This window comes from Telmatherina bonti, assembly GCF_933228915.1.
Source record: "Telmatherina bonti genome assembly, chromosome: 1".
NCBI classification, from domain to species: domain Eukaryota; kingdom Metazoa; phylum Chordata; class Actinopteri; order Atheriniformes; family Telmatherinidae; genus Telmatherina; species Telmatherina bonti.
In genome coordinates, this window is record NC_136619.1 from 31,624,495 (window position 1) to 31,651,542 (window position 27,048).

Genomic DNA, 27,048 nt, shown 5'->3' on the forward strand with positions numbered 1-27,048 from the left:
CCCGTGTATACCATGCTCTACACCACTGGCTGTAGGCTATGATGTGCATATAATTCCTATATTTTCCCAGTTTAAATGTATTTCACTCACATTTGGACATCATAGAACTTAGTATCCTGTTCTCCAGCAGCTTGCATCGTTTGGATGCGTCCCATGTGTGGAATTGTTCAAGTGGATCACACTAAATGAATGATATTGGATACTGCAGCCTCCCCTCTTAACGTCTGTGCCCCGCCTCTGACCTTGGTCTTTCTCAAGGGATCTGTACCATGTGTGCCCCTCAGCTGTGGAGAATTAGAAAAGAGACAGGGATCGGGCGACAGGAAAGAGAGACTCTGCTTGGTTTGTGTCTTATGTTCAAAGATTTGATGGCTTCACAATAGGAATTTGATTGACATGAGTGTGTGCGTAAGCTACATTGGACATACATGTTTGTTCCTGTAGCTGGGACGCAATGGGTGGTGTGTGTGTGATGGAGGGTGTGATCTGATGGCTAATCTTACACCCCAGAGGTTTTGATCCCTTTGACTGGTAACGGATGGGGGCATGGTGCCTCCATGTCTCTGGGATCAGCTGTGCTAAGACAGAGCTTAAGAAGGAGATCCGGTATAAGAGTGAAACTACAAAGGCTGTGTGCCTGAAATAGTGCAGGAAATGGATAGGGCATGAGCACACAAGCTGCACATGTTGCTCATCTGATCCATCATAAGCTGCATACATAACATCAGACACAGTCATGCCAAAAGATATCCATGACTGAATGTTAGTTCTGTTATCATATATTGAACTGTTTTGGCACACAGCGCCCTCTGCTGCCTGACAATCAAGGCACTCCCACCCCACCCCTCCAGTTTTGTTTAAATGACTGCTGTGTTTGCATGATTTGAATTACTTAATGTAAAAACTATGCAAACTTAATGCAGAAAAGATGCCAGAATTTAGGATAAAACATGTATAATGAGCACAACCTGAGTTTTGAGAAGTTTTAACACACTGATGTGCCCCATCAATGTATTCTGCTGTTTGAGTCATTCATTTGAGTTATGCATACCTCCATCTGATGTAAAAGACTATTAGAGTATGAAGTGTGCATGATTTTCCCCCAAAACCAGTCAATATAAGATGCAGCGACTCCTGTTTCATCTAGCTATAATAAAAAAGACAAAAAAATGTTATTTAAAACTTCATTTGTAAGTAGGCTAATTTAAAACAAATATGTTTGAAAATAGTAGATAACATCCAAATGTTGAAACCAGTATTCAGTGGCTGCAGCATGTTAGGACAGGGTTATGTTTATGACTGGGTTGCATCATATTTTCTGTTGACAGCATTCTTTCAGTGCTGGAGAACTGAAAAAAATCCAATGCTTGGATGAAAGCAAAATATTTCCCCGTTCCTTTCTTGCTTATTGTTTTTTATTTTTGAGCCTTCTCTACTGTATTTTTTCTTTTTGTAATGATTTAAATCTTAAATCTTCTGACTTCAGTACAGAAAAGTTCAGCATCTGGACTATTTTAATAGCAGAGCGATGATGTAAAACAATCAGAATGTGGAGTATATAATAACCAAGCCCTTTATATTTGATTAACAGCTCACATCTTTGGACCTTGTTTATGCCATGTTCACAAATTCAGCTCTATACATCACATGAGTTTGTCTTTAAAATATTTGGTGTTAACAGCCTGAAAAGTGCCTCTCCTATTTAGCCAAGAAGAAAAGACCTGCATAATTTCTGAACAACTTTAAATGTGGAATAATTGGATGAGCTGTTTTCTTTCCCTTTGTTTATTTAAAACGAGCTTGGTCCCAAAATGGGTAATGTTTCTATATATTTTAAAGCATTAATAAAGTTTCCGTTCATATTGTGGAAGCAGTGATGAACTGTGATCATTATTAAGGGTGTAAAGAAGAATTCTCACCCTCATAAAGTGGCTTTTAAGACAGATGTGTTTAGTTTTTATTGTAGTGTCATCTTAGAATCTGAAGCCTTCTGCTCTGATTTTCCTTTAATGATAACATTGAAGAAATTTGAAAAATAAAAAATTTCTGTACAATTTAATATTCAAAACTTGTGTAAATGGTTATAACACAGTCAGGAAGGTCTTTTTGGAGGTAGTTATGTTATAATCCAATAAAGTCCATTTAATAATTGTAAAATGGATCTATTCCCAACTTTTTAAAAAAGTATATTTAAAAAAAAACCATAATTTTATCAATAAAAATGGACTGATCAGAAATTCAGTCATTTCTGTTTTTATTTGTATTTAATTCTTTAAAAAAAAAAAAAATCTTCATAGATGGACTGGTGTATTATTGATACTCTCGTGAGCTCCGCAATACAAAAAAAAAAAGTATTTATTCTGTAAGCTTTACATAAAAGCACGAATGTGCAACAGCAGGGAAATGCAGAAACAAACACACCAAAAAGACAGAAGTCAAATGTGAGAAAGAGAAGAGCATTTTATTCAGCACTTTTTCCATTGTTTTCAAAGGAGAGAGCAAGGAGAAGATTGTTTGAGAATCAGAAGGTGACAAGAGGAAGCAAGAAGGATAGCAATTTTTTTTTTGTCCATTTTTACATTTTTTTTCCAGCAACAAATGTTCAGAAAAGGGAGAGTACACTCAGTAAAAGCTTGGCTGGATTTTTCTTTTTAGGGACAGCATTTACTGCTTCAGTATACAACTGACTGGGGAAGAAGCATCGCAACCAAACGTGTTTACCATTTTACTTGTGTCATGGTAGTGTAGTGGTCTTTCATCAGAAATCAATAGAGGAAATAAAAAGGCAAAGTAAAACAATACAACTCACTTGTTTTTCAGTTTTGGCCCTATATGTATATAATTTACATGAGATACATTTTTTGCAACCATTAAATTTCACTAAAGTATTGCTTTTCTTTTCTTTTTCTTTTTTTTTAAAAAAGTATTTCATACATGATCGCTGCATATTTTGCGCGACTTAGATTTGAGGTACTTCTTTTCGCTCTTCCAAATAGTTTGGCATGTACATCATTTAATAATTGCTGTATGACCAAAAATTTGGCTTCATTTTAGGGTTATTTTTGGGGAGCTTTACAGAAACAGGATGAGTAAAATCTGCAGAAGTCAGAACAATGTGTGTAGCGTGTATTCGTTTGTTTCAAGCAGAGAAGCGGTCTCTGAATTTCTAAAATAGAGCATCGCAGCTGAACAACAGTAATCATGTTAAGAAAAATAAACAGTAGAACAGAAGAAAAGACAAAAAAGGATGTAAATTTTAAAAAAGCAAAAAAAAAAAAAAAAATCTTTTTGTTTAGGAGAAACGCGGCATGTGGGAGACAAACGGCAGAAGTCCTGTTCAGCCAGCTCCTGAGCGTGGCTTCTGGTCTGCTTCGTCGTGTCTAGTGAGAAGGGGGCTTTACCTGCAAACCCCCCCACAACGCCAGCTGACTCCAGCAGAACCATGAGGTAGATTATTGGTCGAACTGACCACAGGAGAAAAAGCAAACCCTACTAAAATATGCCCATTGGGTGTAAAACTTGTAATTTCATAAAAGTACAGCTCTTGTTTCGTGTCAGGTCTTGACGGTTTTTTTTTAAAAAAGGAAATAAGAAAATAAGGAAATACCTTGCTCTAAATTTGTCACCCTTTTTGCTTTTTTTCCTTCTCAGTATTGCCGTGGAACTCTCATTGTCTTTATTGCTACCAGATGACTAGATAGCGAAACACTGGATGGAAATGTGCATGACTTCACACACACATTTGATCAATTGGAATAAAAGTATGACACCTGATTAAGTCTTATGGTAAAATGTTGGAGAATGTCTGATGTCACATAAGGAAGGCACAGTTTCCAATAATAAATTCATTAATTTCCTAATGAAATGGTTGTTTGCGTCAGCTGTCAAGTGTAGCTGCATGTGGACAAGGTTTACGAGCTTCTGTGGCAACTTTGAAAACCAAAATGAAGTTACAGTGAAACTTCAAACTTCAGTGCAAACAAGGTCTGCAAAGTTTTTCATATACCACAAATAAAGGAACTCTAAAATTATGGACACCTCAAAGGGGGAAAAACATCTCAGTCTCATGCGTTTTGATGTCACATCATACTTGGATGGGAAGGGAGCATGGTGGGGTTGTGGGGTGGGGTGGAGGGTGGGGTCCTCTGACATGTTTGCGAATCATTGAAAAAGAGAAAAAAAAAGAACGTGTTGTTTCTTATCAAAATAAATCTAATTTTCTTTTCTTTTTTTTTTCTTCTTTTTTTCTGTGATTAACCAACTGCTTGAGTCCATTTCCACATTTCAATTTCCACTACAAATGTCAGGGCTGTGCAAAAAAAGTTCATGTATCTGGTCCAATCAGAGCGGGTGGTGGATATATTATCCCCGTGATGTCATCAGCAACCTCCCACCTGCCCTCTGGCTCACAGAGCAGTAATGTGGCCTAAAGAACGAGAAAGCAGAAGCATTGAACAGATCAATAGCTTTCTAACAACTGCCAAATAAACAATATTAGGTTCTTATTGACTAAAATTATGTGTATTTTTCTTTTGTTGCTCCAACAAAAGATTGCTTTAAAAAACGAATCATTTGGCTGTAGTTTATGCCTTTTCATAAATGACTTAAAAAGCAGTAAAGTGACTGATCTGTAGTCTGCAAAGTCTTCATCCACGCCTCATCCCATGACACCACTTCACAACAATGTTGTCACAGGGCACGTTACATACACGAATCAACATACACATCATTTCAAGCCAATTCATACATAGCCTATAATAGAAACCAGCTGATTGCATTGAATCATGACTTCGATCCTGAGCATGCATGAGGCGGCAGTGGGAAGGGAAAAACTCCCTTTTAACAGAAAGAAAATCTGCCTCGACTGGTTGGGGTGAAGAGGACAGGAAAGACAGAACAACATGTACAAGTACAAGTTTAAATAGTCTTAAAGAGTAGTCCTCTGGGCTTTTTGGAAGATCTTCCAAAGCCCCTCTTTGGAGGTGGGCTGCTTTTAGTTTTGTTTTCTGTCAAGATGATCCCACATTGCTTTAATAATGTTGAGGTATGGTCTTTGATGATGATTTATTATTAGATCAGTTCACCTGTCCCATGTGTGCACTGATCCTTAGTTGATAACATGTAAGAAATCTGAGACGCTGGTGAGACACTCATCTTGTGCTCTTCTATCCGGTCCTCTATTTTTTATGTGTGCTTACTCTAATGCAGTCTATCTCAGCAATTAGGAGAGAAAAAGGGTAGCCAGCCTTTCATGAGGACCATTAGTGATGGTCGGGCCAACAATAGACAGAATACCTTAAAGGTTTTTGCTGATTTTTTCCCTAATTTCTTCTGGACATTGCTGTAAAAAATTATCAGCAGTAGATGTTTTAAGTTTTTTATTTCTTTGGGCCCAAACTTCTTCTTTTGTGTCCAATTTTTACTTTTTTCTTTTAAAGACACACTTTCCATATGTAAAAATATGCCAAGTTTTAAAGTTATTTAAGGTGAAAAAATATTATTTCATGTCTGGAAAACTGTGCTATTTTTGTCGATGCGACTTGAAAAATGTGAGCAAATAAAGTCTTTGCAAGTGGCTGCTGACAACTAAATGCCTAGAGACAGAATTTAAAACTGGTTCTTCGCTAGGCCTTCTGTCATCTGTAGAAAAAAACTCTGGGGGAACGATTCAGAGGTGAATATTAAGTGGGTTAAACAGAAGAAAAAATTTTGAATTGCCATCAGAAACCCCCAATACCACTTGTGTGGCAGAAAGTACGGCTGCTTGGAAGCAAACTATAAAGATATGAGAGGTGGATCAAAACTTTTGCAAAGTACGATATGTGTCTGTAAAAGTTGCTGAACAGAACATGCTGGTATTTGGGTCAAAAATCTTGCAAAAGAAACTTAAGCGTACCTGTGTGTTACTTGCTGAGTTGACTGTAAGGAGACGAGTTGTTGGAAGAATCCACTTGCTGTGGCGTGCCGTTTTCCTGTTAAGTAAAAACAGCATCTTTCATTCAGAATCTGATAATAACCATTCTCCCGGTGTGTAAACTCAGATAATTGATAGTTTTAGAGGACAAAAACACTTTAAAGACAACTCAAATGAAGGACGTTTGGACTGGCACGAGCTGTTGTCATTTTCAGATGTAATTACTGACTTTAAATGCACCACACTTAAATGGATCCCAGCTGGAAGATGGATGTTTCTACTCATTGAATGAGATGCATGTGCAAGAAACTTACAGGTGCTGCCGCCATGGGAGGATACTGAGGCATGTAAGCTCCCTGGACACTGGGGTTGGCAGCAATATACTGCAAGATAATATGAAATCAAATTCAATCACAATGACTGAGTGGCAGATTATATTTAGCCAGACTAACAGACTACATGTAATCTGCTTCTAAATTTAGAGGTGAGAAAATCTGACCAGTTAATGTTATCTAAGATCAAAAGATACTGGTGTTCTTGTGGTATGATGTGGAGATTAAAGAGGCACACATGAAGTTATACAAAGCCCAAACAAACACAGCTGCTGCAGTGAAACATTTGCCACATATGGTGGAAACTTCTTACCAAAAATATTCAATTTCAAACAGAAAACTTTACCCTTTTCCATGAGCTCAACAGATGAAATGTTCGACATTTTGTCTCAATATGTGTGAATCCGCTCTTTTTTTTAAAAAAAAAAAAAATCTAATTCACACATATCTAATTTGACAGCTGCTGTGTGATGGAGGATTTCCCATAATCCCACTCACTGCTCCAGTGTTTCCCAGCGACAGTTGGCCCATCTGCTGAGTTATCATGGCGGTTGGGTGCAGTGACATGGAGGGATCCACAGAGGGAGACATCACAGCAGCCTGTAATACACATCAGTTCAGTTTTTAACCTCATGTCACATGATAAGCACTCTTACAAACTCAATTAGCTGATTCTGAGACAATCCAAAAAACAACAACAAAAACCAAACAGGAAATTGTGGCAGGAGAGGAGTGACAGCACGAGCAGAATCTCAAACTCACGGTTGTGGTGCAGCAAAGACCAAAACGTTTAGATAAAGGATGCTAAACTTTAAAATCACAACACTGTGAGAGTGCAGCTTTACATTTCTAAAAAAAGTAATCGGAATAAAATATTAATGATTAGTTGTCAAATCGGTCAAAAATAGAAGAAACTGGGAATTTTCTTTGATTTTTGATGGAGTATCTTCCTATAAACATGTATGCCTTTTGGGAACAGACCATTTCAGAGGAGGGGGGCGAAGGGGTGGGGGGGGGGCACGAGCAGCTCAGCAGAGACACTTGTTCCAGTGGAAACCATCTGTTGGAAGAGTCAAAGAGTCACAAGACTGTCTCTGCTTCAGGCATTTCCTGCTGGATCCACAGAGGGGGAGAGAGGAACGAGGGGGGGATGGGGGGCTGAATGTCTCTTTAGTTGTTCTCTTTTAAACAAACTCCGACACACAGACGCATTTCTTTTTCCCAGAACTTGTCCCAGCTCGGCCTTTCTCCCAAAGTTATGTTTAGAGGAAGTTTTGTTGTTGTGTTGACTGTGTCAGCAGAACGAGGCTAAAAAAAAGTGTGAGCCGCAGTGAGCTCAGAGCTTTGGCCGGAGCAGCACCACACACCCATTTCCTGTACACAGAACAGGAGGCGGCATTGCCTTACCGGGTGTTGCATGATGTACGGTTGATGTGCCACCCAAGAATGACTTTGCACCTATCAGAGATGGAGATACAAGGACAGACACCGAGAATGAGACTTATTTGATATAATCAACAAATAAATTCAAGATATCTAAAACAGCAGCTGGAACTCTACATCTATGCATCTATGCATCAGTTTGGAAATCACTAATCCAACTCTGGGGTCCTGGTCAGCTATGATGGTCCAAAAATATCCAAAGCCTTCAACTTTTTCATGCAAGTCTGATTCACTCTTTGTCTCACTAAGGAGCTTTTAAAATATCCAGTACACTTGGGAATTGAGTTTTCCTCCGTCCTGGGGTTAAGTCTGTTTGATCAATCCCACAATACACGGCTTCTTCTTGTGAGTTTTGATTGTCTGTCATCAACAAACTGGCTAAATTTCAGCCTTCTCCTTTCAAGCTCCTCAGTGCTGGTTATAAAGCTGAAGGTTATTCTGCTTGTCTCTCTTCAGCATGTTCCATTTTCTGTTTTGTTTTTTTTTCAAATACAGTTTAACCACAACACTGATGTCCACCAGAAGGCTCTTGGCCTTTGAACCCCTTGCCAACAAGACTTTATACCATTTCTACAACCTTGAAAAGAAGAAAAAGAAGAAGTAGAGAGAAGATAACAGGTGTAATAGCAGTGCAAGTCTTGTAGCAACTAGACGCACAAACAGGAAGCTGAGAGAGGAGAAAGGAGCTGGATCACATGTATAAGACAAGATGTTCTGGAAAAGCGCAATGAAAGAAGGTTGCTCAATTGTATTGAATGTGGATGTGTCCATTTCAAATTGCCTCAACATGCTATTTGAAATGGGTCTTTTGGTAAGATGACACGGCACTGGTTTGGTTCTTAAATCAAATGTGTTCTTTTTCTTTAATGAGTTGTATCAGGGTTGTGAGATTAAAATAAACATAAATTCCTCTGTGCAATGGTCAATTGCAAATTCTAACTAAACCCATTATTTCTTTGTGAATTTGGATGAATGCATGGGTGTAGTGGATGCGGGGTACACGGGGGACGTGTCCCCTGCACTTCCTGCATCTCTATCCTCTGTCCCCCGCACTTTTTACAGACCTTATAACCACTTAATTACTTTTTTTTGCATGCTGAAACGTGTTTTTCCGAGCCGCATCTCAACGCAACACGAGCAGGCGAAGCTACAGCTTACAACAAACACCGTGTGGTAACAGAGGAGTCTGTCTTTGGTGTTATTCCCATCTTCTAACATGTTCACCAAACCAGCTATGAGACAAAAAAACTAACAAACCGCTTCAGATGATTTATGCTGCTGAATGTAGACGCTGTTGAGCAGAAACAGACACGTTCAGTAAAGTTTATGTCACCATGTGGATTTTTAAAAGATAAAAGATAGATGTAAATAAAATTAGCTAAGCTAACTAGTTAAGGGAGAGGTAGTATCTACATTTACTTGAATAACCTTTCGGATAAATTGTACTATTGGCACTTGTTTTGTTGCAAAACTGTTTTTACTTGAGTATTATTATTCTAAAGTAATAATAAGCTGCTCTTACTCAAGTAAAGTTAGGCTACTGTTTAGGTCTTTCTAAGACTACTCACTTCTGGGTAGAAAATAAGAATATAAATGTATTTTTGTTCCTTTGACTGGTATATTTGTAAAGATTTAATTAATTTTTGTGGTAGTTAAAGTTTAAAGTAAATGAGTTTTATGATTGCCGTTTATTATTTTGATTGAATTACTGGAATAATGTTATTCGATGAATAAAATCAGATGTTAGACTACACAACATTTTTTTTCTTTTCTAGATACATTTTTATTCTTATTCAAGTAATTATTTGGATGAGTACTTTTTACTTCTATGGAAGTAACATTGTTCTAAAGAAACAATATCCTTGCTTGAATTTTTGCTAATTTACCCCCCAGGAATAAACCCATTCCACTTTCATTTCTGCACAGAAGTTGTTTTGCACATTTTTTTAATCTTTATACAATAAAAAAGGAGCAGGGTGAGGGTGGAGACAGTGGTCCAGAGGCAGGAATGGACGTGGATGGTCTTCACAGCAGGAGAAATTATAACTAAAGTCCTGCCATAGAATGACTCTGTTATAACTGACTAAGAAGATAAATTTAAAGGGATTTTGAGATTAAATTGAACAACAATTTCACTTGTATGTATAGTTAATTCATTTTTATTTATTTAGGTATAGCCCCCACTCAAACATTAACATAAACTGTTATTTATTTTGATCATATTACTGTTTCTGCTAGCATGAAAAATGAAATTTAGAGCTCATGATATAATTTTGTAATATAGTTTTTTACCCTGTAGTCTTTGATTCACATGTTGATTTATTTTATTTTACCTGTACAACACTCTGGTTACTTTGTGGTATGTGACAGTGTTCTACAAATAAGGTTTTGATTGATTGATTGAATGCGAGATGATGACAAATCATTCTATAGATCTAAGCAATTTGTCCCCCTCACGTCTAAAATGATGGCTACGCCCTTGGATGAATGTAATACGAAATACAAACGTGTGATCGCTGAGAAATCTCTACCCAAGAGACATTTTGGTGAAGTATAACCTGAAGGGCAGGAGCTGAGGTCAACTACCTCTGTGAACATCTGTGGGCCTAAAACAAGACTGTCAGCCAGCATAATAGGTTCGTTTTTATGGTGATCATAAAACTAGTATGGTACCAAGGTTTTCTAGGACTTGTGCCACTGTTGTGTCTTTTAAGATGTTTTTTGTGTCTGTCTGTTGCCAGGATTAGAAAACATGATTGTTCTCTCAGATTAAGTCTTTCTCAGCAAAAGATCAGTTTTTTGCTGACTTCAGACCTGATTACTTTTAATCTTTTACTGCATAAAATAACTAAAATATACATAAGACTAACTAATTAACCTTGAAGGGAACATCTACCAAGCATGTGGATTTATAAGGTTGATAAACATCTGCTGTGTGCTGCAATCCAGCTAAACAAAACCCTCAAAAAGATTTGGCATTTCTGCTCCACAGAGAATAGAGTCAAAACACATGGAAGGAATCTTAAGTACCAATAAGCGACAACTCAGACAAGGTAACTGCTGATACAAGGACTTTTTGTGATAATTTCATACCTACACACTACAAAGTTTCCTCTCAGATGACATTTCGTCTGGATGACTAGACGGTTCCCTGCAGTGAAAAATTCTAATGATTATCCACTGTCGCACAGAGCTGCAGGAGAGTCAGGTATGTATAGCACCTGTACAACCTACACACAACTAAAAATACACTTTAACCCACATATACACGCCATATCTTTAATACAACATGGAGGACAGGAGCGAGACAGTGAGAAAGAAATGATTTAAATTCATATTTATATTCAACTACAAATGTGACTCTTTCACTACCTGGTAAGCGGAGACTGGAGACATGTAGGGAGACATTGTGGGCTGCACAGTCATTATCCTGTTAGTCACTGGATATGGAGAAGGATAGTACCTACAAAACAGACAGCATTGCAAATGAACTGCAAGGGTAGCAAAATGTTAAATGACGTGATCTGTAATTTTCCATCAATATGATCAAAAACATGATCAAATCTTCTTGAAAGGTTGATAAAGAAAAGCCAAAAAAGGAAAATTTGCTTTTTGAGCAAAACATTTTACTATTTATCTCTAAAATACCCATGTCTATGAGCAGCAACAGTGTTTAGGCAGCAGCAGTTATTTTAGAGGTGAAACTAGTCAGGTGTGTTGAATTAATGCGATAACAACCCAGCATTTTTTTTTATTTCGCACAAAGAACAAAAAATGGATCAAAGAGGTTTTTGATGATCATCAGCCGAGAAAAGTCCAAAACTGTTTAAAACAGAAAGCAATTCAACTTCTTCCCTTTGGGCCTTGAAGCCATTTCACCTCCTATCCAAAACAGTTTCTTCTGTTCTGACATTGATTTTATATATTTAAAGGACCTTAAATAGGAGAGAAAAACATTTTCAAGAACCAAAGAAATGAAGTCCTTTGCCTTCTATTTAGCCATTTTGGATCACCATGACCTGGATGACTGAGTCGACACGAACAAGCTGGATAAGTTTACAAAACCATTTCTGAGGATTTTCTACTCCATCAGTCCACAGTTAAGACAAATTAATCCCAAATCGGTTAAACCTAAGACCATTACTATTATTTCCTGAAGTGGCTGATGGACAAATATTTCTCCTTAGCAAGCTGTGAGACATCAGGAGAACAACAAGGTGCAAAGCAAGGCTGCAAGGATATCAGAAGAAATATATTTTGTGAAAGAAAGACAAACAATTGGAGCTAAAGAGCTTTGTCGTGTCGGTGAAACACAGATGGGATAAGGGTCATGGTAGTATCATCGTATGGACCTCTTTTGCTGCATATAGGCTTGTACAGGTTGCCATCATTACTGAAACAATTAGTTCAGAATTATTCCAGTAAATTTTGAAGGAAGAACTAAAGATAAACGGCTGCACGGTGGAGCAGTGGTTAGCACTGTGGCCTCACAGTAAGAAGGTCACTGGTTCGATCCTTGGCTGGTTTGGTCAGTGGCCTTTCTGTGTGGAGTTTGCATGTTCTCCCTGTGTATGCGTGGGTTCTCTCCGGGTACTCCGGCTTCCTCCCACCATCCAAAACACATGCATGATAGGTTAATTGGTCACTCTAAATTGCCCCTAGGAGTGAGTGTGAGCGTTAGTGTGGTTGTTCGTCTCTCTGTGTGTGGCCCTGCTGGGATAGGCTCCAGCTTCCCCACGACCCTGAATTGGAATAAGCGGTTCGGAAAATGAATGAATGAATGAATGAATGAACTAAAGACAAACTGTGTAAACCGGGTCTCAACAGAAACAGTATTGTGTTGGAAAAGCAGGATCAAAGCCGTGACTTTCATGAAAGGATGAAAGAAGAAATTCAATATCCATGAATTAAAGTTTTTCTATATAAAGAACCAAACTAAAATACCCCACAAGCTGAATTGTTAGGTTGTTCCACAAAAGGGTCACGGCAGACACAGAAGGCAAAGGCTTGCCTACTTTTATCACTAACAGATAGCGCTGGATTTACTCAATAACCAAAGAATGAGTAATAGAAGTATATATATGTTTTACTCCATTTTTGTATTGTGTTTTTTAACTACTTTTAGGGCTTAATTAAAAATCTGTGTATGTTTTAGTTCATAGTAAAAGGAGAAACTGAAAAACTTGACAAACTTTAAACACTAGATGCTTACCCATTCTGTATGGCTGCCGAGGAAGGGTCATAGGTGAGCGTCATTGCACCCTAAAAGAAAAAAAGAAAAAAATGGATTACAAATTTTTTTGTCACACCATGATTGTAACAATCAAAAACTTAATAAAATTGACACATATTCTGGTGTACAGGTAGCAATACTGTTATTCTGGTGTAATTTTGTCTCAGAAACCTGGAACAGACAATTAAATCCAAATTAGGACATATTTGTCTCATATTACATAGCGAATGTTTTTATCAGGTAATTCTGCTGGAAAGTGAGTAACTAATTGAGATACTTTTCTAGTTTTTTTTTTTTTTTTTTTTTTAACCTTTCCTGTTTCACACCATGACAACAGCTGAACAAATTTACTCTTCCAAGATGAACCTTTTTGATAAGACTGATTCTTAAATTTTATACTTTATTTTATTATTTATATCACAGAAATGTTAGTTTTTTGGGGGTCTTTTTGGGTGTTCTTTCTGCTTATACCTGCTGGACCAGACCAGTTTTCAAGTTTTTGACTTTGTATTACGATTTAGAAAAAAAATGCAAACAAACGAAGGTTTGGTATTTTAAGACGAGAAGCCTCTGAAATATACGCACTAGTCTGAGATCCGCCGTCTGTCCGTTGGGGACAAATCCACTGTGAGCATGTTTCTTCCGTTGGCTATCAGCAAACTTACACAGCAATGGCTGAGATGGGGCTACAGGGCAAAGCACAAGAACAACATATAAAAAGTCAAGCAAGAATTAATCATCACCACCTCCACAGTTTTCTCTGGGAAGGAAAATATGCAGAGAAGTGAAACTGTCTGATACCCAGCGCTCCGGAAGCTAACTTGATGAACTTTCCATTGAAGTGGGAGATGACTGCGTTACACTGCTCCGTTGTGTCCATCCTGACAGGGCAGAAGAAAAGACAACACAATGAGTCATCAGCAAGTTACAAAGAGAGCATCTATGTGGCATAACTAGTGTAACTTTTAATCTATTTTATGCAAAACATCAGTGTTACATTAGGAATCACGTTCTTGGCTCTGTGTGTGCACCAAGTGAAATGGCAGCCGATTATTGCTTCTCAGGTTGCCTTCTCCAACTTATAAGTACCAAAAACGTTCAAAGAAATACAGTACGGTGGAAAAAGTCTAAAGCCGTCCATGAATTTCTTTAGATAATTTCATAAAAACTCAAAATAGCAGCAGTTTATTAAAATATGTGGAGGCATAAATAGAGACGGTGGACATGAGGTTTGTATAAGTTGGAATAATTCTATGAGCTTGAAAGCCAATAATTTGGGTTTGAACACATTTGTTCTTTAACATTACCGTGCTATTTCTTTAAGTTGTCTTCAGGGATGTTTCTCCAGGTTTTCTTAAAAGACTTCCCAAAGCTTTAGATATAGGCTCCCTTTTATTCTGTTCAATAATGTTGGCTATTTGACTTGGGTTCAAAGATTTTCAGTTCAGTGCTTGTGTTTTGCGATGCTTCCGCCTTTTGCCCCTGTTTCCCCTCTTTATGACCAGCTTCTTGACAGACATTCTACTGTGGAGATCATTTCTGCATTTCTGATGATGCTGAAGCAGCATAGTAAACAGTATCTGCATCAACTAAAGGTCCAGGTTCACATCTCAGGTCCAGGTGTTTTTCTCCTGTTTCTTAACATCACTATTCTGTTACAAATAGTTTTTGTCTCGTTTTTTTCATCTTTTAGAATAAATGCCATGCTTATGACCAGCAGCTTGTTGGGAATCACCTGGTTAGAGCAAAAAAATTCTATCATAGGCTCGTTTCCCTTTTTTTTTTTTTTTTAAACCTTGTTCCAAGATTAAACTAAAAATATGACAACGAAACAAATGCCTTTGCAACAGGGTGACAGTGCCTCAACATGCAGTTTGTAATTGGCCCTTTGGTAAGTTGACACAGCACTGGTTTCGTTCTTAAATCAAGTGTGTTGTTTTACTTGAATGAGTTGTATCAGGGTTGTGAGACTTAAATAAACATATAAATTCCTCTATAACATGGTCAGTTGCAAATTCTAACTAAACCCATAAAAAAGACCTTCACAAACCTTAAAAAATTAGAGACACTGCGTTTCTTTAGAAGCGAAAGGTAAAGGAATGATGGGTGGCTCAAGATTTTTGCATAAACACAGAATTTTCTATTATATATTATACTATTATACTATTTCTATTATAAACACAGGCTCTGTGTTTCTTGTGTGTGATGATCTAATTTTGCTTTTACAAAGTCTCTGCCAGCACTGTGAAAACAGAATCAATCTCTAAAAAGACAACAAGGCAGATGAAACCCAATTTAGGAAGTCTGCGTGTGGAAAGAGATGATGTTTTTCTGAACTGCAGAGAACTCAAGCTCTGTGTTTATTGTGTTATAATATCAGAAATGTACTACAGCAGTACCATCGCTGCCAATATTACTTTCAGTACAGAGAAGCAGTAGCTGTACACTGCAATTGTCAAGCACAAAGTAGCATTACTGGCAACAACAGATTTGCCAAAGGCTTATTCTACAAGTACTTCAAAGGCAAATTTAGCAGAAAAGAAACAAATGCACTGTCTTTTCTCTTGAGACAAACCTGGCAAAGCCCACTCCTCGGCTGTTACCGCTGTAATCTCGGAGGATTCGGGTGGAGACCACCTGTCCGAAGGGCTGCAGCATCTTCTCCAACTCTTTCTCATCCACAGAGAGAGGCAAGTTGGAAATGTAAAGATTTGTTGGGTCCTGCTCCTGTTGCTGCTCACAGAAAAGAAGATGAAGGCGAAAATGCACTCTGAATGAGTAAATAAGAATGAGTTCCAGCTACATTTCTTCACTTCATTAAAGTCTGACGTGATGCATTTTTATTCCTCCAGGAAGTTTGGCAAAATTAACATTTGGTCAAACAAACAGTGATAAGCTTTCTTGCACAGACACATGACCACACACACCAAAACACACTTCATTTGCACTGTGCAGCAGCTCAGTGCCTTTACTGTCTCCCCTAGAAACAGCAAGAGAGCAGCGTAGCTATAGCTACCACTACACACACAAACTGGGCTCTGTCATGTTTGTTCCAAACAGAGCAGCAACATGCAGGCCTCCCCTAAGCAACCATTCATCAATCAACACACTTTCATATATTTAAGCACAGCAACACAGCTGGGAAGAATAAAAAAAAAAAAATAAGAGAGAAAATCCTGCTGGTCACTGAAAAATTGTCTTTTATGTGCAGTGCTTAATTTTATTTGTTCGTAGATCAGATCAAGAATGATGTAAATCCTGAAAGAACCAAAGCTGTAGTGCTGCTGACAGTGCTTAGGTGCAGACGTTCCTGTGCAAGTGTACATAATCTGTAAATGTAAACACACAATGATATCATAATATGCTGGCATATTCTGTGCAATCGTGTAACTTGACCTGAATGGTGTGTTAGGAGAATAAACCGGTTGGCGTGTGCGTAACGCGTCACAGTGACTGACAGGAAATTTGGCAGAGAAAAAGGTGACATCTGGTTTCTACAGTGAAAGTAAATGAGGTCACGGGAGGAACAGCTTGTCAGCTGAGGACATGTGACCAGTCTAATGTCATTCTCCAACACACACCGGACACAAGCATGCATGTACTTAAAAAAGTGTGGCTCCAAAGAGATATTCCCAGGCATGACAAACATGCACACACACACACGCGCAAACACACAGACATATGCACGTGCCTGTAACAAACTCACCTTGGCCATCTGGGCCTGTATGCCGCTGGTTTTAAGAGCATGTACCGCCTTTAAAGCAGCTGCTGGGCTGTCGAAGTCGACAAAACCATAACCTGTGGTTTGTAGAACAATATTAATGTCAGCAGCTGGTAAAATAAATAAGTACAATATATGTTTCCACTATAATTGTGGAATGAATTATATATTTCTATTAATTCAAATCCATGAAAAACAAGACATTCATTTATAGTCATATTTGTTTTATTTTACATAATTCTGTTTTAAATGTACAATTAAAAAACAAATATTTCTTAAATATGAACTCATTGGCTACCAATTGTTAGAGTAGAAATCTTTAGCAGCCAGTGAGTTCATATCTTTAGGTATACGTCACCACATTTTTTACCTTCTTTCTAAGAGTTTGATGAGGAGATTACATTCTCACCGTTGTACTGGAGTCAACTCAGCCTGAGACAACTGATCAAAGAATTTGTGCACCAGCACCTTGAAGTTTATTTATAAAACCTGTTATAACTTACTTTTTTTTTTTCCTCTTTACAAACCATCTGGTTTTAAGCAGAGTGTAGATTTCCGAAAATCTCCAAAGCAAAAATATGAAACTGTTTTATTAAGAAGTAAATTAGAACGTATGTCTGCAAGGTAAAGATGATGTACACATGGCTGACATGACTTTTTCCAAAACATAACATGTTGTTTCTTATTCCTCCACCAAGGTATGAGATTATGGCCGTTTTACTTTTTATTTTATTTTGGTTTGTTTGTTTCCTTTTTAGAATGCTAACAAGATAAAGAAAAAAATTAGCCTTGACTATAATCTATTTTAGTGGAATAGTTTAATACAGTTAAAAAGTAACACGATCATTTTTTTCCTTCCTTTTTTTCGTTTCTTTTGTATCACACTAAAAAACTTTTAATGAAATTGTAAAAGCTGTCATTGGCATCAGTGGAGGATGAGGTCTCTATATTTTACTATAATCTAGTCAGTTACTGCTTTCCGTTTATTTCCATACGGAGTGAAAATCCGTTTGCGAAGCCTCTAAACCTGCCTGCCTTGGGTAATCCATCATAATCTGCTTTTGTTTTTGTCAAACTTCTGCTACCATTTTTGCAAATCAATTCGCTGCAATGACATGCAACAAAATGTGGTCAAAAATAGAAATTTGCCGTTAACGTTCACAATGATGGATTATCAACTCAAGCTGCTGCTACGTCACTACAAATTGATTTCCATTCACCGTGGAAATGAGGAGAAAAATGGAAGATGTCTGAAAGGTATTGAAACTCAACACAGTTTATTTAGGGAAATCGATGTAGTCACATGACACAAACAGCTTTAACTGTCCAATTAAAACACAAATGAGATGACTCTCCATATTAAGCTAAATTTAATTCATTCTCCCTGTAGTTGTAAAAAATGATAGCAGCTACAATGAGTTGATGGCTTTACTCACCTTTACACTTGTTGGTTGTCTTGTCCAGGATTGCCTTTGCAGACTGGATCTTTCCATACCTGGGCGCACAACAAAATGCTGATTACTATCTTTAATAACTAATTGAAAACAGGAGAGACTGTGTCAATTAGATCCATTTGAATGCGAATTTGTAAAGCGAGGACCTTTCTCCAGCATCACCATGAGCTCAAGCACAAAAGAAAAAGCAATCTCAAAAAGCAATACATGCTGGTTATATTGGTAGATATTTGTACTTGCAGGAACACGCATCTACTCTGCCCTATATGTTTGTAAAAGATATGAATCCAACTTTAATATGTGAGGCTTTGTTTTAGCAGTGACTATAACGAAGCTGAAATGTGACACAAACTGTGAGCTGCTCTCTGGACACATAGGCCATACAGCCTGAATGCCTAGCTTACATCACCATTCAGACCTTGTTGCTATGAAAAGCACTTTCATTTCTGCTTTGTGCTGGCAAACACCACTGGGAACATGAACAAAACACAAGCAAACAGGACACAAACAGCTGCTGCTGGTTATATGGGTGAATACCTCTTCTTCCAATATGCCTCTGATTTAAAGGGGGGGAGAAAAAAAAATCCTCTAATTATGGGATCCACCGCACTAACCACCCGGATTTAAGCTTGTAACTTATATCACACATTGGACTGCTTTGCATGACTGCTTTCTTCTTTTAAGAAAACAATCCTTTTTATAGCCAACTACACATACCGAAGCTGAACTATTGCTTTTCCATGTGTGTGTGTGTGTTTATAGAGGTATGGCGGTTTGAGCATTTCATGTCTCAGTGTACACTTTGGTTGAACCAGGGAGCATTTCTAAAATTCCAACAGTCATGTTTCTGCACTAAAACAGAGATAAGTCTGTATTGTTTTGGTTTCTTTCAAGTTTCCATTTGATTTGTAAGTCCCCATTTGTATGATATTTATTTTTTTACATTTGTTAAAAAGTCTATTTTCATCCATCGGAAAAGTCAATCAGAAAAAACTATAATTCTATGACAGAAAATCTCACTGAAACCCATGATAAAGAAAGTTTCCGTGCCAAGAGACGTACACACAAACTTTGATATCTTTTATCTTTGAAAAGGGGGAAATTGTTAGCCTTTCCAAAGATAACAAAGCAAGCCTCATGTCATATGCTCTTCAAATTCATGTTCTCTTAGAGAACTTAATGTGAGCAGTGACAAGTTATCCACTGGTTTATAAAGCTAAAAGATACCACAGATTTGACAATATAACAACGCAGGTACGGGATTGTTTTTCAGAAAGATTGATTACAAACTACAAATATATATTTAACTGTGGTATAACTTTCAAGAAGACAACTAAGATGTTATCAAACCAGCAGTCCACTAAGCCATGTTATTCTTTATACAGTCAATGTTTAGAAGCAAGACAGAAACTAAAACATAAAGTCAATATTTCAGTCTTCCACACATCAGCCTTTTTGTCATAAGGCTAAGCAAACTATCTCCAAATAGCATCTTCTCATCTCATTTATCCTTTCACAAATGGATATAGACATTTAGAGATGATGACAGTTTATGATGATGTTTTTGATGCAAGCAAACAGGCTATTGGTGCTCGGATTGCAAGAGTGACTGAGTATCTGCTGCTGCTTTTACAGTGTCCGTATATGGAGAAGCAATGGGATGTGGGACCTGTAGAACCCACTATCACACCTTCATTTCCCTTAGTTTGTCTGCAGTGAAACTTGCTGTGGGTTCCATTTGTGGTTTAGCTGCTAAAACCTTCCATTAACCATGTTTCAGGCCATACCACGACCATGGGTTTGTACTTTGGTCTTCCATTTCATCTTCAGTTACTTCCACTGAAGTACATTTGCAGGCAAAAATTAAACAGACTTAAAGAAATTTATCTCAGATTCCTAAATTACCTAAAAGAGATGGTGTTTATTTGACATTTTTCAGTTTCAAAAGAAGGGTTGGAAACATTAGCAATGTAATACTGTAAACCGGGTTGGCAGCGAAATATATTCAGCCACACACTGTGAAAAAAGACAACACAAATATCACTTTAGGCTTGAACTGAGAAGAAAACATTCCATCCATCCATCCATCCATCCATCCATCCATTCCATCCTTCGATGCATCCATCTGCGAGCATGGAAGTTACCAGTTTACTTTTGCCTCTGCTATTTAATTTATGGAGATGAGAATGCAAATAAAACATCAACTCCTTTGTTCTGAGGCAAGATAAAACAGCGCAGAGCTCCACGTCATCTACTGTGAATTATTTGCATGTCTAAGAGAATGTTCTGTGATGTTTGTATTAGTACATCCATCAAGATACTCACTATACATCTTGTGACTCTTGTATAGAAGAGGTATTTTTATTTGGGAATAAAATTACCTTCAAGTTAATATATGATAACGTACATTTCACAGCAGTGTTCCTTGCCTACTGTCAGAAAAACACCATCATCCAAGACTACAATGACATTGCAAATATTATTTCTTTGACCCCTGTTTCAACCAACAAGAACACTGATGCATACACATGACCATAGTTGTGATGTTCATGCTGTCTGTATTGGTACTCACTGGTGACAGAGTTTAACCAGATCCAAATCCGTAGTAGCAGGAGGCAGGCCGCGGATGTAAAGGTTAGTTTTGCTCAGCTGCTCCAGGCCTGTGCTGCTGCTGTTGCTGCTGCTGCTGGGACTGGACGGAGTCATGGGGTAGGACTGCACACAGGAAACCCACTGTTAGGAAGTGTACAGGACCTAAATAATCTAATTTAAACCCAGGTCAACAGTGCTCACAAGAACATCTCGTCTGTGTGAAATGGAAAAATAGACTACCTTGTGCAATATTAAAAGCCTGTATTGCAATCTAAATACTGTTATTACACATTATAGCCAGTTTTTTTTCTGTATAACTCTCGTTGGACAAGATGAAAATTCAGAATTGGAGGATCAATGACTTAAATATATGGGAAAGGCCCTTTTAGATCACTTTAGCACTTCCGATCGAAAAAAGGTACATTTTACCCCATTATATGTAGAAAACGGCCATGTTGTCTCATTATACATAATATTACCACTTCATTCATTTTCTGTAAAGCTTGTTCAATTTAGAGTCGCGAGGGGATGGAGCCTACCCCATCAATTAGCAGGCAAGACACGCAGGCAGGGTACACCCTGGACAGGTCGCCAGTCCATCAGAGTATTGCCACGTCTAGTAAAGTAAAGATTTTTTTCCACAGACCGGATTTTCAGTGGGAGGTAGATTTAACTTGGGCTCCAAACTGTTGTAATAAGATGTTTTGATCCATTTATATTGCAAAGATCACCTTTAAAAATACACATTCTTGTGTGAGAACCTTTGTACACTAAAAAGTAAAAATGTCTGTGCTCATATCCTTCATCCAGCTGTGGTGTCTTAACCTTGCAGTGTCCTTTTTACCTGTGAGCAATGCCAATTAGAGAAGATGGAAATAGCCAAAATGCAAAATAAATATAGAAATATAAAACTTTCTCAATAAACAAACTAATATGCCAATAATTTTTTTTAGATTTCTTTCCTGCTTTATTTTTATGCATGTATTTATTTTTGTATTATTTTTGTATTACATATCCTTATCCTCAAAGTAGGGATGCACAGATATCAATATCGGTATCTGCTCAAAACCAAGCGTGTGTACTCGTACTTGGTATTAATAAAAATTTACCAATACCACAACCGATACTCAATACCACACTAGTCAGGCCAGCGCAGATGTGCTTAATGACATGCTTCTGACATGTTTTACAATAAATAAATGTCTTGAATGTTAAAATATTACATTTTTTGTTACAATAAAAGCTAGATATTTGTTTCAAAACCACACATTTATAGTTGTAGTTAGATAAAATGTACTAAATTAAAATAAAACTTGTTGAAATTGTTAGATCTGTAATGTTATTATATTTGTATTGGTGAGGTAACGTCAGAAAGGATGGGTAATTTATCACAACCTAATGAAATCTTACACAGTTAGAACAGCAATAATAACCATAGTTACAATAATGTTCACACAAACAGATTTGGTATCAGCAAATATCAGTATCTGCAGTTATTCAAATTTCAGATATTGGTATCGGAACTCCCAAAATGTGGATCGGTGCATTCCTACCTCAAAGTCATTTATGTTTTATTTTCATCAAACACCTTATTTATCAAATGACACTTTATCTATCGTAGTCATATTAATGCCCTCATTATTTTCAGTCTTACATTTTCTTCTTTTATTTATTTTTTTCCCAAGCATATTTATTTTTGTGTTTCCTTTTTACATTTGTGTATGCAACTATGCCATATTATGTAAATGAGGGGGTGGTCCTACAAAGCATGTCTTAGGGCTAGATCTTAGCTTATTGGTCAGACAAGCTGAGCAAGTCTCAGGCTCTAAGTGCAGGGAGGATATGCAGCCCAGCGTGGCTCTGCTTGGCTCTGCTGCTTTAGGCCTCTGGAGGGAGATGGGAGTTTAGTGTGGATAGAACCCCCGTAGAAATGGCTTGACTTTCAACAGAAGATTGTACAAGCAATCACGTCAGTCTTTTAGCTGAAAACCACACAGTCTTCACTGTTTGGTGGGAATGCAGTAACTGAGAAGGTGCTCCAGCTCCAAACATGGACAATTAATAAAGGAACTGCTGAAGTTTCTGGTAAAGCTTGCGGTAAAGCTCAGAAAACGTTGCCTGGATTGTTGAGATGGGAACTTTTCTAAAGGTTGCGTGAACGTTGAAATTCTGAAGGTTTAACTAACCTGGTGAACCTTCCCCAAACTACCATTTCCTCTTCTCCCCGGTCCATGATAGCTACTGCTGTCTGAGAAAAACACTTCTCACAGATTGAAGAGCATGTAGACCCTTTTCTAATTACGCTACCTCTACCAAGCAGGTTATGTTTTTGCCCGTGTTCATCTGTCTGTTTTTTCACAGCTTTACAAAAAAACTAGATATTTTTTATTTTATTTCTGTGCACGTATCTCCGTTTAACTTAGATTCACTTAAATTTTGGGAATGACTTAGAAGAAATTGTGGGAACAGGAATTTTTAAAAGGTTTATTCACAATATAGGTGGAAAAGAGCAGCTTGGTGGTCTACAGTCTTCAAGTGCTTTCCAAGTTTTCCCTCACTTATAAGGACAAATATACAATAATAAAAATAAGTACATTAAACTATCTTATTTGTTATATTAGTACCACTCTTATTGTCAAGTATCAGCAGGGCTCACTGACCCATCCTCAGCAGCATCTTTCAGACCTTCCCCACCCAGTTTGGATTATCATCTCCTCAGGTTTGTCCAGTCTATTTAGATTCTTCATCACTCAGCAGTGCAATCCATCCATTACCTTAACTTGCTTAAAATGACTTTTTTTAACGAAACATACTGGGTGCACCTGTGAAAACAGCGAGGTTCTAGATTACAAAAGAAATATCCATTTTTGCCACATTTGATTTGTTTCTTAATGGAAACACAATGTTTTAATATTTTTTGTGTAATTTATTGCCATATCGATTTGTTTATTCAGCTATTTTTAGATTTTCGTATTTGTTTTTAATTTTGGCAGCTTCGGTCCTCCATAGCCATTGCAATCTGCCCCGCAAAGCATTTCCTTCCCCTTCCTCATTCATTAAAATCGCTCCCAGCCACCCCAAACCCTCTCCAGATCAGATCAAAGGCAGAACATGGCAGAATCACACCATCTGTCTATAACCAAAAGACGATCCACTGCATGAGCCAAAGAAATGCAACTGCAGTCACACCAATCAAATAAAACACTCAGCTATTCTTCACCGGTCATGTGATGTTGAATGTTTAAGAGTTATTTTCTTTTGTACGTATGGAGAATTGATGGCTGTGGCAAGAAACATCTGTCATGTAATAATACATTTTGTAACTAACTTTTCTTTTGGAAACCATCAATGAATCTACATCTTTAAAGAGAAATGATGCAGCTGATTAGCATGAACACTCCATAGGGATTCACATAAGGCTGGTTTATATTTCACAAAACCTCTCAATCTACTTGATTTTCCAAATTACACTTTATCAGAGGTTAAAATGACTGTCCCCCTTTTATTCTCTCTGTGTCTGTTTCTTTTATTACCATCTCCCACATATATCAAAAGGTGTGATGGGAAAGCAGCCTACCAATTATCGCTTTGCTCACCTGAGAGGTCAAAATGAAAAATGCAGGCAGCACAGTGACATACTGTACCTTACATTAGTACATTACAGCCCTCTTTGTAACCATTCTGGATTCACCCAGAATGCATTAACCTATAAAAACGAACTACGGCTATCGTCGAACATATTGACCAGAATTGGCCAGCGACTGAGCAAACAAGGTTATACGGACATAGTCATTTAAGTATCGGTTGTAGATCCAGCTGCTGTTTTACCTCCACACGTAGCCTATTTAGAGCATCTGCTTGACAACTGCTGAGAGGAAAGGATCTAATTAGTGAGGAATTTAATTAATTTGGGATTTTGGAGGGGGGGGGGGATGTGCTGTGAATGTATGGGTACGTTCCGTACATTATAGCCAGAGAGGGCTTTCCAATGTCATGTGCGGCTGCTATTATTCACCCGGCTTATTCAAGTGTGAGGGGTGAGGAAAAAGTAGGCAGAAAATACATTTTTGTGTGGTTTTCTTTCTTTCTTTTGGCCTACCTGCTTTCGGGTGGCTGTCTTCAGCGGATTGCCTGTGTTTGCAAAGATCATCCTGGAGGTTACAGATGTATTTTAATCCCCCCCCAAAAATTTGCAACGATGAGCCACAAGAGACGGAAATCGAGCGGTGAGAGAGGCTTGTAAAGAACCGGACGCTTTATAATATCTGCATACTGAACGGGATGGTTAACAGCGAAAAAAAGCCTCGGTCTTTGATAGATATACTGACACATCTATAATACAGTCAGATGCACACCAGGCGATGGACCAACCCTCCGGTCCGGTTCATTGATCTACGACGTCCTGCTGCAGACCGCTCGGCAGTCCCACCTACTACAGACCGAACCATCTCCGCCTCTGCAGGGTGTGTCACATCAAATAACTGCGTGGCTGCCTTGTTAAAACTCGAACTATTGCTTTGTTTTTTTGCTACAAAGGCACGTCGAGACGTTTGACGTCTGAGAATCACTTTCTAATCGGATACACGGTGCTTTTGGGTTTGATTTTTTTATGCGCACAGTTGGTAGGGCTGTACTCTCGCCTCTCACAATGTTGTCGTCCGCACATACCAAGCATTCCTCACCCCCACCTCCTCCAACCACACACATCCACACACGCACACACGCACTTACACACGCACACACACACTTACACACGCACACACACACACACACACACCCTCTTCCTCTTTATGCCCTTCCCCCCACCCAACATACATGTCAGAGAATCAGGATGCAATGAAATAAGCAGCGACTGGCCCGGTCAGGAGGTCACAATCTCCCCATAAAGCCAACTGTAGGATGGACTGAATTAATAAACCAAAATAAGCAAGCAAATATTTGGAAACAAAGAAACAATCTTCATTTTGTCTCTATGCTATTTTGTGAAACATAGCCAGCATCAATATAGACTCCATGTATGCGGACCATGTGACACAATTTTTAAACAGTGAAGCAGAAGACAAATTCTTACTCCTGTGATGAATTTAGATAAAAGAGAGTTAGTTTTCGCACCTTTGAGGGCATTTACATGATTATTGGCTTGTGTGCTGTTTGTTAAAGTGTAAACTAAGCATTTTCACATGTGGCACACAAATAACAAACAGCACTAAGTGATGAAAAAGAGGAACTACAGCTTTCTAGCTTTGGTCTCCCCTGCTTTAAAGATGAATGGCTTTGTTGGACATGCTTTAAATAAACAGCTTTTTCTACTGCTTTCATCTGGTGGCTCTACTAATGAGAATTTAAAACTGTATTTAAACTTATTTTGTCACAGATGATTATCAACTCTATAAATTGTGATAAAACAGACAATAACTATTTGCAGCATATCAGTTTTTTTTGTTTTTTTTTACAAGGCTGGTTTTGCATTGCATACAAATCTTTACTTTGTGCGATACATTGTTAATATTACAGCATGATAATTTGCATTATCTCCCCAAATGTCACCGGGTCTCTCTAGAGTCATGGTGTTCAGCCAGATTTTGTGCATATTTTTTTTTCTAAACTATTAAAGAATCAAATAGTTGGCAAGACATTTAAAATTATACATTTGATCAATTTTGTGGGAAATTGCACAAGTCATCTTGAATATGTTTAAGTCTTATGTCCCTGTTCAAGGCAGAACTGAAACAAGTTGATGTAGAAAAATGTAAGCTATGTGAAACAGATGCACATGTCTCAAGCCTTATTTTGTTCAAGACAGAGGTATTTTTGTCACTATATCATTTTTTAACCATTAGCATCACAAAAATAAATCTTAATTGTATCTGCAACTTCTTCAGCTATTGTTGATGCAACTTTTAAATAAAAAAATAGGGAAAAAAAAAAGGGAGCGTGACAGAAACATTTAAGTTTTTCTCTGCAAAAATAGATACAAAGCTGGAGAGAATGAATGACTAAAGGGTAACGATGAGCAACAAAACCATCAAACGATCTAAAACATGGACTTTGCATCATACTACATGGTCTGCATCCTCCCTTGTATCAAAGGGAAAGTGTTTTATTAAAACTGATCAAGCGTAAAGATTGATAAAAATGTACAGGGAAATTACATGAGCTAATATGTAGAATAAAAAATGTTCGGCTTTACAGTCTTGGTGGTGCACATTAACCTTTCTCTTTCATCTTAATTCACTCATTTTATATTCACTTAGAAACATTTAAGAGTTCAAAGCAGCCATCCTGGTGCAGGTTCCTGCTGGAGATTTATAAAGCGACACTAAAATCCAAATCCCATCAGGGCACAGGGAGGCTCTTAA

The 27,048-nt window shown here is 37.8% G+C and overlaps 1 protein-coding gene across 1 annotated transcript; it reads right to left on the reverse strand.

Moving 5' to 3' along the window:
- Positions 1-2,504: 2,504 nt before the first annotated feature.
- LOC306758504 (RNA-binding motif, single-stranded-interacting protein 1-like) lies at positions 2,505-25,050 on the reverse strand. The gene is made up of 14 exons (XM_079243831.1): positions 24,789-25,050; positions 20,670-20,812; positions 18,080-18,138; positions 16,629-16,720; positions 15,498-15,655; positions 13,724-13,803; positions 13,508-13,608; positions 12,902-12,951; positions 11,062-11,152; positions 7,654-7,704; positions 6,745-6,846; positions 6,229-6,297; positions 5,897-5,972; positions 2,505-4,426 (listed from the first exon to the last, which is right to left on the reverse strand). Exons 1-13 carry the CDS (start codon positions 24,837-24,839, stop codon positions 5,904-5,906), a joined length of 1,116 nt encoding a protein of 371 aa, XP_079099957.1. The 5' UTR covers positions 24,840-25,050; the 3' UTR covers positions 2,505-4,426; positions 5,897-5,903.
- Positions 25,051-27,048: the final 1,998 nt, after the last annotated feature.